Source organism: Larus michahellis, chromosome 1 (assembly GCF_964199755.1).
Source record: "Larus michahellis chromosome 1, bLarMic1.1, whole genome shotgun sequence".
Taxonomy (NCBI): domain Eukaryota; kingdom Metazoa; phylum Chordata; class Aves; order Charadriiformes; family Laridae; genus Larus; species Larus michahellis.
The window spans coordinates 49865637-49885654 of record NC_133896.1 but is presented as its reverse complement, the minus strand read 5'-3'; the positions used below and the strand labels follow the sequence as shown (position 1 = coordinate 49885654).

The 20018-nt window shown below is 40.4% G+C and overlaps 1 protein-coding gene across 2 annotated transcripts in view; it reads right to left on the bottom strand.

Moving 5' to 3' along the window:
- Window positions 1–5841: 5841 nt before the first annotated feature.
- The window catches only part of NUDT4 (nudix hydrolase 4), a 30134-nt gene continuing 15957 nt past the window's right edge, over window positions 5842–20018 (bottom strand). The window contains exons 3-5 of one of the 2 annotated variants that reach the window (XM_074574924.1): window positions 13624–13668; window positions 11129–11213; window positions 5842–9573 (exon numbers count right to left, since the gene is read on the bottom strand). In XM_074574924.1, coding sequence (XP_074431025.1) covers window positions 9371–9573; window positions 11129–11213; window positions 13624–13668 — 333 coding nt within the window. In that variant the 3' untranslated portion in view covers window positions 5842–9370. Of the gene's footprint in view, window positions 9574–11128; window positions 11217–13623; window positions 13669–20018 lie in introns of both variants that reach the window. The other variant, XM_074574933.1, reaches the window with a different exon arrangement.

The window sequence follows — 20018 nt, the reverse complement described above, 5'->3', positions numbered from 1 at the left end:
CTTTGCCTTTGTACAGTTTATTTTGCTGTGTTTTCATTTCTCTAATGTGACAATCGTATTTAAAAAAAAAAAATTGAAACCAGAATTGACGGTTTGTCTTCACCAGTCTGACAGATTAAACAGTAAAGAGGTGGAATTCACAAATCTTTTTTTTTGCTTCTGTTTGCTGACTTTTTTTAATTAGCTTGTGTTATGTGGGTGACCTTACCTGGCCAATTTAATATGAAATCGCATTTGGAGTAACTTTTAGAAACAAGTCTCTGATGTAACCATTGTAACCGTAATTTTTGTAATGCATTGGTATGCGTTTTCCTGGAAAATAACCATACTCGAGTAGGAGGTTGAGAGCAAATGACAGCACTAATTGTGAGTATCTGCATAACTTCTCTTTGCTGATTATCATCAGATGTTAGGCTACACAGTTTTCTACTTTCTTCTTTAATTCCTGCCCTCTATTAACACAAAATCCCAGTGCGCAGAACCACTGTTACAGCCAGCTTGTGTATTGACTGATGTTCGCTTAACCACTTAGAGCTAGCACCTCATACCACTGGTTTTCTCTACAAGCCTTATTAAGCTACTTGCTTGAGCAACTGGTCTGCTTAAATAGCAGCAAAGCTTCTTTATTGGAGGGAAGGAAAGCGATTTAAAAGCTTCCTTCCTATCCTTGTTTTTTGGGTATGCATCTTGTCTGGGAGTCCAGCATCTTTTCTGGGAACCCATTTTACTGCTTAACTACTTGTATCCCTGTTCTCTTCCTTTCCCCAAGCCCTCTCCCTGACCAAAAAAAAAAAAAAAAGAAAAAAAGCGCAAGCTTAAAAGCTTTTGGCAAGGCCAGCCTGAAGTGTGTAAGCGACAGCTTGCAGTGGTTGCAGTAGGGAGTGTTTTGTCATGCAGTTGAGGGGTATGGTTATGTAGTCCATTGGTATTCTCCCTCTTTCACCTCTTCTTACTCTGGTGTCATCTGAAATTTCTATAGAATGTGGTGTATTTATTGTGCTCTTATGTAAGATGAAGAATATCTATTAAAACTACGTTTTCCAACAGACAGCGCTTTCAGTGGTTGGTAACCGGCATTGTCCCTCAAAGTACTCCTTGGAACATGGTTGAAGCTTGGTTCAGAATTCAACTTTTTCACTGTTTGAGCTGTAAACCCCCCCATTTTAAAAGTAATTTCTGTGTTGAATGTAAGCCAAAGTTGCATTTGGGGCTTGTAACAAATTGTTTGTTTGTTGGAGTGGGTAAGCACCATTAACCCTGCCTTCTCGTTGGAAAGGGGGGTGTGCCTGGGTTTAGCTGGGGGACATCCCCTACGGGCCAGTAACAGGGGCAGCTCTCGCAGCAGGCAGCTGAGAATACGTGAGGCAGACTCTGGATTCACTTCACCTACCTCTTAAAGCTTTACCTTACACTACGTATACGGCTCTCCTGGCCTCTTTCTCTGGGCCAAGGACGTGTGTCACCCCCAGAGGACAGTCAGACCCTCCCCAAGCCCCCGCTTTGAAAGTGGCTCTCCCTCCCTTCCCTAGAGAAACAGGACCCGAACTGGCACTAAGACAATTTAACCCCAAACTAGGTGGGGACGAATCCAGACCCAAGGTCGTTTTGCAGCTGGCTAGGTGCTTGTATGTTCAGGGTTTAAAATTCGGCTGGAGTTGGCAGCTAATCGGAGGATGTAATTGAAACGAAGTTCTTAATGGAATATTGTTAATGTCTTAACAGGAAAAAAAAAAAAAATCCTCTGCCTCCATTTGCTAGTGACTGACTAAGGTGGATTATAGAACCGTTTGAGTACACAGCAGCCAGTGTGTCCCTGGGTTCTTTTTTTTAACTATCTCAACAAACTTGAGATTTTATTAAAGAAGTCCATGCTGTCTTAAGTGTGAATGTGTGAGTCCATAGTGATGGTATGTTTGAAATTAATGGTGTAAAACAATAGGTAAAATACTGCATTTTAAAACACTTTAGAGGATTTTCAAATGATGGTTGTAATGAGAAAAAAATTAAATGGGCTTCCTAAAAACTAAAATGTGTTTGTTCTGGGGTCTGTTCAAGCATATTTTAATCATTTTACCATTGATTATATATATTAAATAATGCGTATTTAACTTTAAACCTGATCTAAGAGCCCTGTATAAAGCCAAGCTGGGAATTTCATTCTGTCTTATGTTGGGGAATGTGTGAAAAATTTAGTCCAAAATTCTTTGAAGCCGGTTAGGTAGAACTTTTTCCTGAGTTAAGCGGGTGTTTATTCACAGCTGTTACCTGAAACTCAAACTTACTGTTGTCACATCTGCCGTTCCAGCTGGGTAGCAAATGCAGCCATCTTTTAGGGAGCGTTAGTTTTACCTCCATTTTTAGTGGCTGGCCATTGGATAAATTTACAGTAAATTTATAATAAATGGGGTTTCCTCCAGCCGTGCTGGTGCTCTGTGTCAAAAGTCCCGAAGTCCTGAGCAAGGGTGGTGACATCTCCGTTTTGTATGTCAGTGTCTGGGTAGTGACGGTGTAGCTGGTTGTCACGTGGACTCTAAAACTACGCGTGCAAAATCCTTTTGCAGTAGTTTCCTTTAGAGGAAGAAGAGGATGCGGAAGGCTTTTATTTTTGCAGAACCATTCAATGGCGGTCTCTTAATGTCGTAGCCATGTTCTGTCACGGGTGTGAAGTGTATCATCCCGGGGAACTGATGGAACCGGTCTTTGGTACCTTAGCTGACTTGAGTCTGAACCACGTGAAACGTTGCTTCTGTAGCTTTCCAGAAGGTGTAATTCCAACACATTGAGATTATTGTGAAACATCTTAATGGACTAGTAACATCAAAAATTGTGACGTCTCGGATTTATGTACATTCCTTCTTGGGATTTTTTTTTTCTTTTTTGAGGGTTACTCTTAAAATGTCTGGTAGGTTTTGTCAATAACATGTCTTGACTGTGATGTAATATGACACTGAAATAAAAGGAAGAGTGATTATTCATTACGTAGACACGGAGCTTCATTTAACTGTAGTGGGCTGCCATCGCTGTGCAATACAGTTTCCTAATGTTCTTAACATCTGTTAAAATAAGGGAGGTAAACTGATAACTTGTCTCAAAATTCACTTTCCAATTGCTGTACTTTTGTGTCCGTCCCCCGCCCTGCCCTTGTATGGGGAAAAAAGAGCGACACCTCTGTCCTAAAGCCATCAGAGGGGACTGCTCTGATGCACAAGCTCAGAGGGTATTTGTTTTGTTTTGGGTTTTTTTTTTGCCTGCCTGTGTTTAAATCTACCTGTTTCAGTACCAGACTTCCCTACTTCAGCGTCGAGTTTGGACAATTTCTAATGCGATCAAATTGATAGATGTATTAAGCTATGCTGAACCACGATACGTTATGAGCGTGGCACGAAGTTAATAACTACGTGTCTGCTATGATGGATTTTGTACTGTGCATTGCAGCCTCTCCTCCCAAAGCGTGGAGGAAGATTTTAAAGCAATTCTCTAATTGTTATGTTGCACTGAAGCACATTAGAAGAGTGGCATCAAACAGCGTTAACTGCTTTTATCTGTGGTGTTTGCTTTCATAAACTCCCCTCACTCGAAGAGGGTAGGTGTGAGCAAGGAGCCTATTCTGTATTTGTCCGCAGAGCAGAATATTAAGGCTAAAATCTTTCTTTTGAAGGGTGGTGGTGGTGGGAGCTGTCAGCTGAACGCTACCCCCTGGATGACCTGTGTTAGGAAAGGGAATTATCCCCTACGATGCCTAATCGGTATAGCTCGGTTTGTTGCCAGGGAGTTGTCACCTTTGATCAGCCCATCACCGAGGCGCTGAATGCTCACGAATCCCCCTCGGGTTGGGGAGCACGGGGAGGTACGGTCCCTGCCGCTTCTGTGTGTCACACCGCGTGAGCCTTCGCGGGTAAAGACATCGATGCAAGTGTGGCATGTCACAGATTTTTATTATAAGGAGAATATAAATTATTTCACATGGGAAGCTCATCTCCATCTGGGGTACTTGTTGCAGGATGGTGTTTGATATTCCGGCGTAGGCTGGGCTTTGCCTCCAGAGCTGCTGTGAAGGAGTGTTTCTGGTTCAGGGCTGATGTGCGCCTCCCTGCCCGACGGGTACCCAAGTTGAGATGTCCATGGTTTCTGTAGCCAGGCTTGCAAGCTCAGTTGCACATCTGAAAGATTTCACGTGCGACGTCCAGCTGTTGGTTGCTGTAGCGGGTGTGCTCATCTCAGCCCCGATCCCTGCTGTGCCTTCACAAGTACTGACCGCTGTGGTTTCCCCGTCAGCTACTCATCACTATTACAGGTAACACGGAAGGCTGAGGATGGTGCTGATAAATTTATGGAGGGGTGTCTATGGTCTTACGCCCCATGCACAGTTATTCAGGGCAGGCTAATCTCAGAGGAACACAACACAGTAAGGTGATCCTAATGGTATTTTTCCTTTCCTCAGTTGCTGTGGATGTTTGCCTGCCTTATTCAAAGCCAGGTTGTGCTAGCAGTGTCCTCAGAAAGCAGAAAAGAAGGAAGTGTTTAGGAGAATTAAGGCGAGTGGCAGCAAAAATTCCCTTAGGACAAGGGCCTTGTCACAAAGTCCATCTGGATGTACCAGGCGCCAGGCCACAGGTGAGCCACCACCAGGTTAAGTGCACAAGGATGGTCTTTGGCAGCAGCGTGCATTGCTGCGTGTGCTTCTTCATACCCTCCATCCATCGGAGGTGGTGGTAACAAATAATGAGGGAAAGCTACTGGGAACCAGTGCTACCACCGAGAGCTGCTCAAAGTTCTGTGCGGGCCATCAGGCAAATAGCAGCTGATCATCCAGAGGGCTCGTTCAGTGGTCTCCAGCCTTCTCAAACCACCTGTTTGAACTGCATTTCCCGCTTATTTAGGGACAGCAAATTGAGAGCAGTGCTCTGGTTGGTACATGGCCCATTGCACTCAGATTGCCACAAGCAGGGACGTGCCTGCAGGCACTGAGTTTGCAGGTTACAACGTGATGCCATGCCTTGTGTGGAGCACTGTCCTCCTAATGTGGACGCAGCGCTGGCTTCATCACCTCTCTCTCTCTCTCTCTCTCCCTACTTATGCTTGCAACTTCACATGATGCATGGGAGATACTCTGGTAAGGAACCAGACACAACTATGGTAAAACTCCCTTAAATGTCCACTTGTCAGAAGCCAAACAGAGCATCCGCTCACTGTCAGAGGAATGGAGAAGGATGCAGGTTGAAAAAAACGAGGCACGAGGAGGTGGGTCTGCAGCAGCAGGCTGGGCTCTGGCTGTGCTCTCCAAACTGGGGTGGGCACTAGAGATGTGTATGTTCTAAAAGGGGGTGCCTGGCATCATGTTCAAGGAAAAGAAATCCATTCCTCCTACCAGCACAAAGAAACTGTCTGGTGGGGAAGATCCTGAGCCACAGCTGGTGCTAGACGGGGTGCACTCGAGGCAAATACTGTCCTGTTGTTACTAATGCCTCCAGGCACTGTTGAATGGGAGACACTGGACTAGACGGACCTTTGGTCTGACGCGATGCAGCTGCTCTCGCTGTTACTGTACAGATAGTACATGCAGTTCTGCACTGCAAGTGGCAGGTTATGATGACAGCAAAAGGAGGGAGAGAGTTAGAAATCTCCTTGGTGTGGGTAACAGTTCCATGGGAGAGCACTAGGACAGTCATGATGGAATGAGCTCTTCAGAGGGCTCTTCCAAGGGGCTGGATGACGCTAGAGTGCAAGGATGAGGCAAGAAGTAGGAAATGTGAAACGTAACTAACTCTATTTTAGATGAGACTGAAGATTCCTGCAAACACACCACTTCTGCAGTATTTGCAATGGAATGACTGCATCATCCACAGGACTAATTTAGATTTTATTCTGGTATTTCTCAAATATAAAAAGTCAAAATTCTTACATCAATCTTTAAAGAAAATCCATGCAAGCAGGTCAAAATGTTTACAACTTAATTTGCACCGCGCCCCCCCCCCCCCAACCCCTTCCCTTCAGTTTTCACTTCACAAACCCTGTTGGTAAGTAAACCAAGTGTTTGCCTTGGGTTTTTTTTCACAGCACATTGTTAACAGACCAATGCTAGGCTAAAGTCAGGGGTGCAGTAAGCACCAAAATAAGATTTTCCACTTTAACAGCCTCTCTGCAATACCTCAGCATTTCTTGTGGTGTTGAAAAGCACATCCCATTTAACTTAATACGGGCTCCACATGACTTTAAACTTTAAGGCTATTTCTGTTTGATACCATCATAATCTTGCTCACGATCATCTCAAAACCTAGCAGCTGGGAATAGCAGCAGTACAACAAACAGGACTTTTTGAAGAGACAACATGTTCTCTGGAGGAGAAAGGGAAGAGACCAAATCTGGATGTTTTGTACAGAATTTATGACATGAGATAAAGTCCAAATCTGCTCTGTAGGAAATAGGTTTGGCCCATCTAAATAGAGATGCATGTAAAACCAAAAAAATGCTTCTGCATTTAAATTGATAGGTAGTAGAAAAAAAACTTTATAGCCTTCCTATTCTGTTTTTTACACAGATCCTTTAGTTTACTGTCAGGCTTCATTAGGACTGAAGCCATACTGCTGCCTGTTTACGACAGTTGTTCCCTGTACTGTAACTGCAGTATTTTCAATTTACCTTTACAATTCACAGAAAGTTTCTCTTTGAAAGGAGTAGAGTCAAACTAAGCAACAGAGCTTCATTCTGAAGGTTGCATAGAGACTGAGAGATTTATACAACAAATGCTGTTTAAAAACAAAATAATAAAATCTGTCTGGCACTACAGAACAGCTCAAACGTGTGTGACCAAAAAATAACCAAAATATTTATAGGCAATCAACTCTGAGTTTGTTAGCAACAGCAATACTGTACATTTTTACATTATTATCAAATACATAATTCAAGAGTTACAAAATAAGATCATGCATTACCACTAAATCTCATATAAGCTTGGATTGGTTTCATTCCAAGAGTCTGAAACTGAGACAGAAGCGTTTTTATGAATAAGAACTCAAACTCTGGATTCTTGTTTTAGCTTTCACAGATTCTATATGATCTTGTTACAAGAAAGCCTGGACAAGTTTGCTCAATTTAAAGTGTTAAAATGACTACTGAACAAAAAAGTGAGCATCGAAGTGATCAAAAAAAGGGAGCTAAACTATTCACTCTTTTAAAAGGCAGCTGTTGAGCCAGAGGTACCCTTACACACTGCGGATACGATTTTAACAAAGGTTAGACGTTCTTCATGCGTGCTCAACTCCACCTTCTTCTGGTTTGCCTGGCAAAACAGTGCTTTTGATAGACCATTCAATTTTAAGAAGTGAGCTGAGCAAATGGCGTCCCGGATCTGGATGAGGTGCAGTGTAGAGTACACTACCACTGCTCCTTCCCCAGCTTCGCCCCCCCATGACTGGCAGGCAGGACAAGCTGTTGGCAATACTCCCACCTCTGGGTGCCCCTGAACAGAGCTCTGCCTTCCTTCCAGTTCCGGAAGGGACCCGCAACAGGAGACAGAGGGCTGGAAAAGCAGCATCCTACCCAACATTTCAGAAGTCTTCAGCTTTGTGGCTCATGCCTCTTGTCAGTAGCATTTATGCCTCTTCAAAGAGAGCAGCAGTACGAGATCAGCTCATCTGTCTCCCTAGTTTCAATGCATTTACATATGGCACAAGATCGGTATTCTAAGGAGTAACTTGTGGCAACAACATTTTTTTTTCCTAAAAAAGTGTAACAGCACAAAAAAGTTTAATTTATAGCAGCATTTTACACAATTTGTGTTAAAAAAGTAGAAGTTAACCATTTGTGTATTGAGTAACAAAAGGTTTAAATTACATTTATTTTCCATTTTACACTCACTATTTACTAGTTGGACTATTTACAAAGGTTCAAACGCTGTGTAAGAGAATGAGCTTTACCCAGAATAAACTTCACATGTGAGGTAATGGTCTACCTCAACCTCTGTTTTGGCTGACTATAGAGGAGGTACAGTTGGGTTTAGATCCTAGAAAAAAATTCAGAATTAGGATGTTCATATGAATTAGACTGTGTTCTCGTAGAAGAGACCATACATACACACATACACAGGAGAGGGTAATCCCATGGTAAAAACATTAAGACCAACAGTGGATTTAGTTTTCATCTTTTTTGGCTGAAAAGAGGAGAAAATAATTAAGAACAAGGAAGTTGTCAGCTGTACCTCATTTATTCCAACTAAGTTTTATCAAGAGGACAGCTTGTAATTCAAGAAGCTTAATCAATTGATATTAAAACAGTAGAACTGAAGCATTTAAGAATTAACTTAAAGCTAGGGCTTTCCGCACACCTTCTGACAAAGAATATTATTTCTCCGTTTGTCTAAGTAAGTATCAACCCACCTGCCTCCAAGCCCAGGAGGTACCACCACCAGCTCCTGCGGGCAAGACACCTCAACCCACGCTTGCTAACAGGCACCGCAATGTTAAGGGTGTCCCTTGGGTAAGTCTTACTTTCCTCTATACATTTTTAAATTACTACAGACTGTGGGAACACTAGAGTAAAGATGCTTCCCACTGAGGATTAGAAGTTTTTGGAACCTGCAGTGTAATTACACCATGAACAAAATGTATCAAAATGCTAAAAGAAAAAAAAAAAGTGGGGGAAGACAGATCTACAATGCTTTTCATGTTAAGTCTTCTGACAGTTCATCAGTTGGCCAAGTAACAAAGCAGCAGTATAGTGGGTAATTTTGGTAGCTGCAAGACAGAGTGATTGTTCTTGCTCTAGTTATACATTACACGAAGATTGCATAGGACAAGGCAACCTTTTGGGTGACTGAGGCAAGCAGTGCTTAGTGTCCTTTCTCTCATCCTTTGCTCTCGACGGACTGAAGGTGGTTTAATGCTTTATCGTAGTCACACTTAACGCATGTCTGCCTTCAACACGCCCATTTACCCAAACAGTGCCATCTTAAGATCTTAGCGCTTCATCTGCGGATACCAAATAAGTTTAGTAGAAGACTATTTGCTCAAGCTTTCTTCTAAGCAAGTACTCTTGCGGAACTACTGACTAAAACTGACAAGTCTTAAATAAGCTGAACACCACTGAGACGCATATTTTATTTTAGCAGATATGGAAATTTATATACTCAGTTTTCTTTTTTTTTATTGTTTAAAAAAAATGGCCTATTAAGGCATCTTAAAAAAATCCATATATGGCTTTGGTTTGCTGAAATACTATTTTACACTGTTAAAAAGGAAAAACATGTTAAAATAAATTTGACATTATGACACATTCACATATTTCACTTAGAATTGACAGTTATACAGATGCCTACATGTGATCACAGATGTCTCCCCTTGCGATGACACGAATAAAAAGGTAATCCAAATGTTTATCTCACAGTAGAGGGCAACCCAGAAGTCTGTGCAGAAGTGACATATAAGGAGTTATTATCTGGAAGAGGGGGAACCACAGAGTTTCCATTAGTGGGTGAACAGCTCAGTTTCAGTTTTTCCAAGTACTCTGCATGAACAGGCTTGTGACACTGAAGGACCTTGATTGCGTCTTCTACTTTAAACCATTCTCTTTTCCTTCCTGAATGAGTATAATCCACAAAGAAAGAGAGAGTTACAAATTTGTAACAGCACCATTTGTTGCTACCTGATCATGCACTTTTTCTTTCTTTTACTTCAGAAGTTCAAGTTGTCAGGCAAAAGACGCAGAGTGAAGAGACACTGAAAGAGCTGATGAAGGCAGGAGATCACTCAAGCTTACTGAAATGAATTCATAATAAAGCTTTTCAGATTTCTCTCAGAAGATAACTCTCTTGAAGCAGATACTGGGCAGATCATATGACTGTTCATATGCTCCAAAAGTCCTTACAGAAAAGGATATTATAATTTAAATTACTTAACACTGCCTTTCTACATTGTCATGCCTAGCACAAAACCAATCTGAAGAAAGAAGATGCATGCAGTTACAGAAGAATGGTTTGGCCTGACTTAGAAAGCAGCGTTCCATACTCAAAACATCCATGTACGGAGTTACTCAGGTTAGCGTTAAGTTTTCAAAAATAATATACCTTATACCAGAGATATTTTTAAGTTCCAAGACTTGTCTTAGTAAGATAGTCCCAAGACCATCTTTGTTAGGCAAGTAAGTCCTTGTAGACTTGGTCAACAAGGTCAACAATAGTATTGTTAAAAGTAGGTGAAATTAAAAGGGTGTACTCCCCACAACTTGATACTTTTACAAACAAAACATGCTCCATCCACCTGAAAAATTGAGCACAGTTTTGAGAAAACCCTTTACAATCACATGACATTTGTTGAGAGATTAATAGTGCGAAGTTTGTGAATGTTAGAACTCCTAAAGCACCACCTCCTGAAAGAGGCAAAGCATAACTAAAGTAGGATATAATTTTTTATACCAATTCTTAGTTAACTCAGATTTCAGCTGGACAAATGCACTAAGTTTTGTTTGTTTGGTGTTTTTCTTTTTTTTTTTTTTTCTTCCTTTAATTAAGGACAAAACCCAGTTAATATGTTTACTTAATTAAATTCAAAGTGTAAGACCCATACAACATCATGAAGTATTTTAGTCTAATTAAACTGCATGACATCAGCATCTGTATGACACAAATGTATATATAGGAAACTCTTAAGGTCAGCCCTGTCTGTACTGAAAAATAAGCCTAAGGTGAAAGTAAATACTAGTCTTTTCTTTTTTTTTCCTCCAGGAGAATCAAGGGAAACTTTCCAAAGTTTTTTTCCAAAGACACTTTCAAAAACACCCCAGAGTATTAGACAGCAAAACATTCTACTTTTAAAGCAAAAAATAATTCATCGGTACAATATTTGGCCTAAAACCAAGATTAAGAGCTGCACCAGCAACTAATAATGAAGTTTATTCCATATTAATACTTAGAATACCCTAATTAATATAATGTAAGAGTAACACAGTGTGTTGGAAACAACCCTAATTATGTGTACAAAAGCATCGAAGAACAGCGTCACTATTTCCAGTAACTTCAGTTTATAGAACTGAATTAGTATTTCCCCTAGAGTTATATGAATTGCTTCAGAAAATGAAAAAACGTTTGCTTAATAACATTTCAAGTTTAGCACATGAAGACAGAGAATAGGTTTACCTATATTAACTGAATCCTCCCAGTCTTCCAGTATTTCCGTCACAGTAAGAACATAAACATATGTCCTATGCTTCCGATCCTGGTTCTGCTTGAATAGAAGTAGACATTTTAATTCTCAGCAAAAAGTAGCTTGCAGACTTACCACAACTATAAGATTAGAAATTACTTAACTCTGAAGGACACTTGCCAGCAAAACCTGGCTTTGATTTTCACTAAATAAAATCTGTACTGAGTAGGCCCAAAAGGATGGGAAAACTGAAGTTTTATTTGAGACAACAGCTGTTTTATTTTACAAGGCTAAAAAAACCCCGATCAAACAATCCACACAAATTTGAAGATTGTGAAGTCGGGACCAAACTATGTTCTTGGTCATCCAGTTAAATATTAGCAGCTGTCTACTAGTACTGCCCATTACTTATCTTTTACGTATGTCGTAAGTTACCACAGTAGAGGGCATTTGCTAAAACTGTTTCTGCAACTCATGTTCCTAGATGAAAGGTTATTAAAAAAAACTTTGTAAGATGGAACCACTGTATCATGTGGCCAGATCATCTACGCAATGCTGGCTATAAGGTTTCACTCAGTAAGTGAGGCAAATTAAATAACCTGTGTTTGCAATCATGACAAATGTGAAAATCGTTGCCATCTGTTCACTCGCCAGGTTAGCCACGTTAACAGCGCTAACCACCTAGTTAGAAAGCACACACTTTTCGGATGAGGCAAGTCAAATTCAGAGACTGACAGAGGTAGCCTGCTTAGGGGAAGGTGCATGTGCCGCAGCCAGGCCACACCAGGTCTGTGCAGACATTACTCCCTGCTGCCTCCACAGCACACTCTTAGAGGTGCTGCCCCACTAACCATACCATACCGCACCACACCGCACCGCCCCTTGGAAAAGAACTGGGCTCCTAGAAAACCTAGGACCATCTATAATTACAACTGTATTAAGAACCAAGAGATGTCATGCCCAAGCTCCCCTTACAGATGGTTTTATCCTCATGCCAATGAACATTCCTACTTCACTCTGTTTCACTACAAACATAGTATAGTTTTAAACTGTTGTGCTTTACTAGGAAATAAAACTAGACCAAGAGAGTTGTTTGTCAATATCACTATTAAAGGAAGTAAATACATCTGTTAAAAAACCCCAGTATTTCTGGCTGTAGTTCCCAAACACAAGGACTCAGCAGCAGTATTAGTTCCATTTTCTCTTTACTTCCATCTCCAGTTTGCACCATGTGCCCCCCTGCAATGGTACTAACAACTGTTTGTGGGACCATATTGTGAAACTGAGTCAGGGCCTCAATTTCAGTTAGCAGTAACCTAGAGAAGTGCCACTCTGAACACTTATCTCCCCTGGTCTAGACAGTTGGTGGTAGATGGCTTCAGAAGAACAGACAGGTACATTACCAAAGAATCATCATCCCTTGCAGCCCCAGTTTTAAGGCAACAAGATGACACGTATCTTTTTTTTTTTTTGATCTGAGCTAGAAAATATGGAATACTTCTGCAGCCTAACCAGCAGAGTTAAAAACAGACAAATTTCTATTGCATAGGACCATCCAGGTATATTCATGAATCCAAAACAAATCAGAAAAAGGGAACAGGTAGAGTGAATGCTACTAATTACAAACATAAACTTCTCTTAATTTTGTCACGGTTTCCATACTTCACAATGGGAACACCTTTAGCGTTGTATTGAGTAGTCATACGTTACCAAGTAATACTTCACACAGGAAATCCCTATCAGGAATACATTGCCTCCGAAAGTCGCTTTTATATAAACTGTGGAGATTCATACCTAACTACTAGACTAAGGGACTTCCACTCTCACCCGTCATACAGCACAACATAATAATGTTGGATGTATTATGATCTGAAGGCTCACACATACGTTTCTACAGTCTACTCCTATCCAGAAGCTGAGCAGAAGCGGGCAATGCCAGCACCAAAATAGAGTTATATCTAGTACGCATCCCTGTGCTGTCAGTAGCTCAGAATCTGATGTTTATTATGAAATACAAGTTTTGAACTACATAGCATTGCAAAAAGGTTAGATTTACCTGTAATCCAAAGCATTAGCTTTTTTAGGGAATCAAAGCCATAATGAGATATCTCAGCAAAATCTAACCACAGAGGAAAAGTCAAAATATCGCCCCCAAAAAGGCACGTGTGACATTTCAGAAATCCTACATCTATCAATGTTCTTTTCATTTTTTTTTTTAACCTTCTAGATGTTGTCCAAGTACTAACATCATCTTCCCAGGAAAGTTCAAAGTACATTGAAATCCGCCTATTCAAACCTTCCCATATCATGTAACGACTAAAGGAAAACACCTGTCTAACACAGCATTTCCAGTAGCATTGCAAAATTAAAGGCAGATAATCCTTAAGAACTTAAGTCTGATTCTGCTGTGCAGATGTTGAATTTCTGTACTTTATCAGCTCTCAGAAAAAAAGAACATTGTTTTTAAAAGGTAAAAGAAATAGCTCACCTCAAATATCCCAAGCAGTCTCCCTAGCTTTCCCTTTACTCCAGCCTACAAAACAAACAGGAAAAAGTGTTAACGTGCTTTTTAATTTAAAAAAACCTAAAATATCAGTACCAGCCTCTTACGTCAGCATAAGTGAATTACTCCTCCTTGTGAGTGTTATTTAAGCAAGTGTTTTAACTTAAGTTTTAATTAGACAATGCTGCATCGCTTCTGGAGTTTTAGTTTTAGAGTATTTAGAGCATCAGAACACAAAAGCCCGTCCTAATGAAGTGGATCAAAGAATGCATAAATCTTTCAAGTTTTCAGAACAAAATAGTGTTTTACTTACCATCATCTTTGTGTACTGTATTTTATTAGAGAGATAAATGACATTCAATACTGAAGTAATCCAGGGAAGTAGACAGGACAAGAGAGAATTTTAAGTAGTGTAGTAATAAATCTAGAGAAGGAATCATTAAAATCCCATTTCTATTTTACACAGAAACTTAAGTCCAAGTCTTCAAAATACAGCAACAAATTAAACTGAAGGTTATTGGGTGGATCTTAATGACTTAATGTATGCGAGTTTTCATATGGAAGTGTAGCTTTTGGCATGTAAGCTTAAAATCAAATTTATAACCCCAATTCTCTACAAACAGTTTTGAATTCTTCTAGTTAGTAACATTAGAAAAGGCTTTACATTTAGAGTTTTACTACAACTTTTTTTAACGACCCCTGCGTGTATCAGCCTGCGCTCAGTAATTTTTATCAATACAGTTAAGGTGGTCGTTATGTTCTAAGACTCTAGGGTTTGTTTTCCAGAAGTAATATATAATGCCTCTTCCAAAAGAAGTAGTTTGTGATAATCCATTTATTCTAAACAACTCTGAGTCCATACGCCTGAGACATAAAAGCATATGTAGTCTACTGGTAGACAAGGCCATATTTAGAATTTTTTGTCCTGTTGTATAACCGATATTTAAAATAGGGCTTCCTAGCGCTAAGATGACATTTTCCAGCCTTCAGTCTTTGTTTTCCAGCTTTAACCAAAGAAAGTTACTGATGTCTTATGTCTTTATATAAAGGACCATATGGATCTTAATTACATTTTAATGAGTAACTCTTGACAGTCAACTGGGCAGGCTTTAGCAGTAAGCCTAATCAAGATCTTGCAAGTGAATGTTTTCTGCGTCTTTCTTTTTAAAGAAAGCAGATGGCTGGTGTTATTTATTAAGCAGTTTTGATGAGGGAAGTCTGATCACAGCCCCTGCAACTCAACAAGCATTTTGCTCATCTAGAGCAAGAGCCAGCCTAAAGTTAGTGCAAAACTACATACAGTATTCTTCTGGCTGTCTGCTGTGATGACAGAGGTATCTGTTAGAGCTCATGAAGCCGAAATATATAACTGGACCTGCCAGATAAGTGATTAGGCAGCGCATTAATTATGAAAGTGACAGACCTTTACTTTGGTTGAAAGCGTCAGCTATGCCACAACAGGCGCTGAAGACTCCTTGTGCTTTACACTGGGCAATGAAAAAGCAATCATTAGCCTAAAGGAACACAGGCTGAAGAAATGTTTTACTGATCAGTCCTAATTTCCTCAACATTACAGTATCTTTTAAAAAGAAGAGACACAGAACCTAGAAGGCTACAAGCTTACGCTTCTGTCCCTGATTTTTGCCTTTTTTCTCAAGGAGCAATATCGAGGAATCACTATATCCTTTAAGATTTCTACTTTGTGTCAAACTAAATAACTAAAAAAACAATTATCCATCATCCTATTCCATCAAAAGTAACAACATGAATCTGCGGGATTAGTCTTTTTGCAATACTTGAGTGTCCAAGTGTGCAGTTTTATCTGTGCAAGTTTTGTAATTTCTTCATTTTTTTTTTCCCTAAAGTTGCAGCAAAAACCCAAGATTGTTTAATATCTTTATAGATATGGCAAGATACGGTTTAACAGCATGACTCTGTGTAGCCCAGTATAGACTCTGCAGGTTTCTCAAACATTACGAAAAGCTTTTCCAAGTGCCAAGGAACTGCTCTGAAGGGGACTATGCTCTACCAGAGAGAGGGAAAAAATTACTTCCCCTCCCCTAAACCCAAAGCTTTTGTGCAACCAGATGTTGCTACGTAAATGTGATTGCTGTCACTGATGCCTAGTTACTCTCTAGGCAGAGATATGTGCTTCTAAAACATCATTCCTGCAGACAGCAGTATCTTTTGAAACCTCTATACTCAAAAGTATAAGAAGGTGGTAACTAGAGTCCCATGATTTTTCTCTGAAAGTAATTATTCAGCTCATCTTCCTTAGTTTAATAAACTCATCTTCATAGTTCAAGAAGTCCCATTAAACTGACTGTGAATTTATTATTTTTTTAAGTGCTTTTGCTAACAAAAGTATTTCCTTCAAAACATGTCAAAATTAAGTGCTAGGGGACCAAGAAATGCTGCAGCTTTTCCCCTGGAAAGTCAAATAAAGTTCCCACTTTCCTAATCGTAAGCTTCTAATCCAATACACTGGTTAATTTCTTAGACTTTGAACCATTTTGTCTCTAATAAAAATATCTTTCTTCCTTTGGCCATGATGTGCCTGTAGCTGTTAAAACACAGTTCTTTAAGTAAACAAAATCTGATAGGCTACAATAAGCAACTGAGACAGGCTAAACTTTGGGAGAAAAGCCTGAAAAAACAGCATTTCTTTTGGCAGACAAGCAGCTGAATTAAGCACTACACCTCCCCAGAAGGACTCCCTAAGGAAGTCTATTAGTACTACCTCAATAAGGTCTCAAATCTGAATTCATGCACATATTTTAGTATTAGTCGAAATCCAACGCCAAGAGGAAAAAGTGGCCACTTCATCTCATAATCTTTCTGGCCTGGAGGCCCTTCACTGTTGGCAGCTTTAGCCATGCCGCAGTCACAGATGTGCAGTCAGACTTGCCTTTTGTTTCCTGTAGATGGAGCAAGAGTCATGCTGCCGTTTAATTTTTAGGCTGACAGTCTACCAGACTGAAAGCAGAAAGTTGCTTAAAATCTGAAAGATTTAAGAGTTATTTTTATCTGTGGGATCTGTTGGATAGTACTTTAACAGCTAGGCTCCTGAAGGCACAGTGCAAGACTATTCCTGCCCTTTCTTGAGTACTCTTATAAAACCCAAAGGGTTTCGTTGTACCTGCCACAATCTTTCAGCTGAAAGAAGGTTTTATTTGTTTATTTTTTAAATTATCTACCTAGTCCTAGCCTGTAACACCCAATGCTTTTTCAAATATTAGACACTCACTGGAGCAGATTCCTCTATTTCCTGCAAGAGGTCGTAGATAACATTACTGCCATTTTCACTGTTGGCAGCAGATTCACCTCCAGAATCAGAAACCATGTTCACACAGGTCTGAGAGGACGGCGTGTTTTTTGGTAGGCCTTTCAATATACTACTAACTACAAACAAAGCAGGAGTCTCATTTTTTTTTGGTGAGAGGGAGGAAGAAAAGGGGGGGTGCTCCTTCCATTTAAGAGGCTGGACATGATCTGCTTGCCACCCTTATTATTTGTGTCGTATTTCTCTTCGAACACCACATGTGCAAACAGCTCTTATTTCCATCTTTCATGCTACCGATTAAAGACTAAGCTCCAAATTCATTAACAGAGTAGCTCCTCATTTAGATGAGGTTTAATATCTTTCTGGGATTCTTTATAGTTTAACTTCATTTTGGTATTTTACTTTCAGGTTTGTAAAAACTTACTGCACCTAAGGAACTTGACAGGTTATCTTAATTACTGTAACTCGTGAAGCGGCAGACAAACATACATGAAATTCATACTAAATATTTAGTAGAAGTAAAAACCTAAGTCACTAACATGAACAGAATTTAAGGATAAAAAAAATTCTAGGGGCAGACAGACTATGGGACAACTGCAGTGCATACAGATTTGACTACAAAGATCTTTGCTTGGGTTTTAAACAAGAATTTTAAACATGCAACTACTGCTGGGAAAGTGAGGGATATTTAGAGCCAGTGGGCTCTCTTGTGAAGTATCAGCACTCCTACCACTAAGAAATGCCATTACAACTCTCACTATCAATTTCTCCATTTTAATAAATTAATGGAAACCAATGCTTAGTTTGTGCATGACCCAATACTGAAGAAATTCAGTTGAAACTAGTGGCACAGCATGCCTCCTTTGAAGTTTATTCATTCACAAAACTCGTAACAGTTCAGTTCACTGTGCTGTAACCAGCCTGCCAGGTGACATTGACCTTAGTATAAAAATAGAAAGGACAGGCATCTCTAGAAAGGTTAGTATGAATTTCCATGGCTCAAGTCAAAACCCTGAATACCATTCTGGCTTTTCTTTAAAAATGGCACTTTGCAGTCTCGTGGCAGCACACAAGATTCATCCTGTAGCTTAAGAATATTTTACTTTAAGGTATGAGCTTTTAATGCTCATCAGCTACACAAGCCATCAAACCCCAGAAACTCTGAAGCTGTAGAACAAGTGCCACCAAATGATTTTTGCTTATTAAAATCCCTAGCCTTGAAAAAAGTCTTTACATATTTGCAATCACAGTTCAGAGGTGAACATGGCTGGCAGTTTGTGCCTTACTTGAGAACATTAAAAAAAAAAAGCATAGCTGCTGGAGTAAAAGTGAATAAAAATTGGTTTAACTTTCGAGCAAAATGCCCCTGTGCTAGCACCACTCAAGAGCTTCGCATTTGCTGGGTTCTCTTCTTTACCTTTAGAAAGAGTTTCTCTTGTGGTGTACAAACACTGACAATGCTGGCATTTTTTGAGTCATTTACAACATGCAGCTTTTCTATCATAAAGCCTCTTACTGAAATTTTGATGACAACACGTATTTTCTAAGCAGCTACAGAGCAGCTTAACATACTGGCACGGTTTCAGCTGGGATGGAGTTAACTTTCTTCCTAGCAGCTGGTATAGTGCTACGTTTTGGATCTGGGATGAGAAAGTGTTGATGGCACACTGGTGTTTTTGGTTGTTGCTAAGTGCTCAAGGCCTTTTCTGCTCCCCACACCACCCTGCCAGCGAGCAGGCTGGGAGTACACAAAAAGTTGGGAGGGGACACAGCCGGGACAGCTGACCCCAACTGATCAAAGGGATATTCCATGCCACATGACATCATGCTCTGCATATAAAGCTGGGAGAAGAAGAAAGTGGGGGGGATGTTCAGAATTATGGCATTTGCCTTCCCAAGTAACTGTTGCACGTGATGGAGCCCTGCTTTCCTGGGGATGGCCAAACACCTGCCTGCCGATGGGAAGCAGTGAATGAATGAATCCCTTGTTTTGCTTTGCTTGTGTGCACAGCTTTTGCTCTACCTATTAAACTGTCTTTATCTCAACCCACAAATTTTTTCTCACTTTCACTCTTCTGATTCTCCCCCCATTGCAACTGGGGGCAGCGAGCAAGCGGCTGTGTAATCCCCGCTGCCAGCTGGGGTTAAACCACAGCACATACAGTACACTGAAAGGTGATCAAAGCACCTGCCTAAGCCACATGTTTACATGTAGTTGGTTTTAAGACTTGCTATGTGCGATAGCACTTGAACAAAACACAGTCAATAAAAGAGCTCTGTGTATGAGTGAAGGAGGCTTACTCTGTCTTCAGGATTCAAAACAGCCTAGGGTTTCTGAGTACTGCAATTCTTGACCAGAACCACCATGATGTATGGGAAAGTCTTTTGCTTTGCCCTCAGGAAGAAATGAGGGCAAGAACAAAACTGAGCTATGGAAGGACTGCTTCACATCATAACAGCAGGTACTCCTATTTTTCCACTTTCTGATTTGTGCTCTCTTTTTTTTTTTTGGCCTGCTGGTGTGAAAGCACATGCAAAGGGAAAAATGTAATTCAGAAGTATCTAACACTTTGGTGTCTGTATGAACCAGAGAAGTTCACAGTGTCTGGGCAGCGTGCACACTCTTGGGCTTTTACATTGAGAAATTTGTACAAGTTTACACTATATGATGTATCATCCAGTAATATTCTATACCCATTCCTTAGCTATCCCAGCTTAACTCTCTCCAACACTCATGGGCCATCCACTGCACCACTGCAGAAATTTGCAAGCAGAGTGCCAGCAAAGCCAGGACTTGGAAGCGTTCCTCAGAATAGTCTCAGGACAGACCCAAGTGTAGCAGTTATCAGCCCCCAGGTCACAACTCTCACTGCTATACTACTTTGCTATGAAGTCAGGCTGAGAGCTTTGTGTGCAGCACTGCATTCCCTGCAAGCTGAGAGGGCAGACCATGCAGGCAGCTTTCAATAGTTGGTCAAACCCCCACAGCAACTTTGATGACATACTAACTGCAGACAGGTCTCTTCAAGGTGATCCATTCTTCACCACCAAAGAAAAAAAAGCAAACATGAGTACAGGTCAGTCAGCTCTAGTTTGA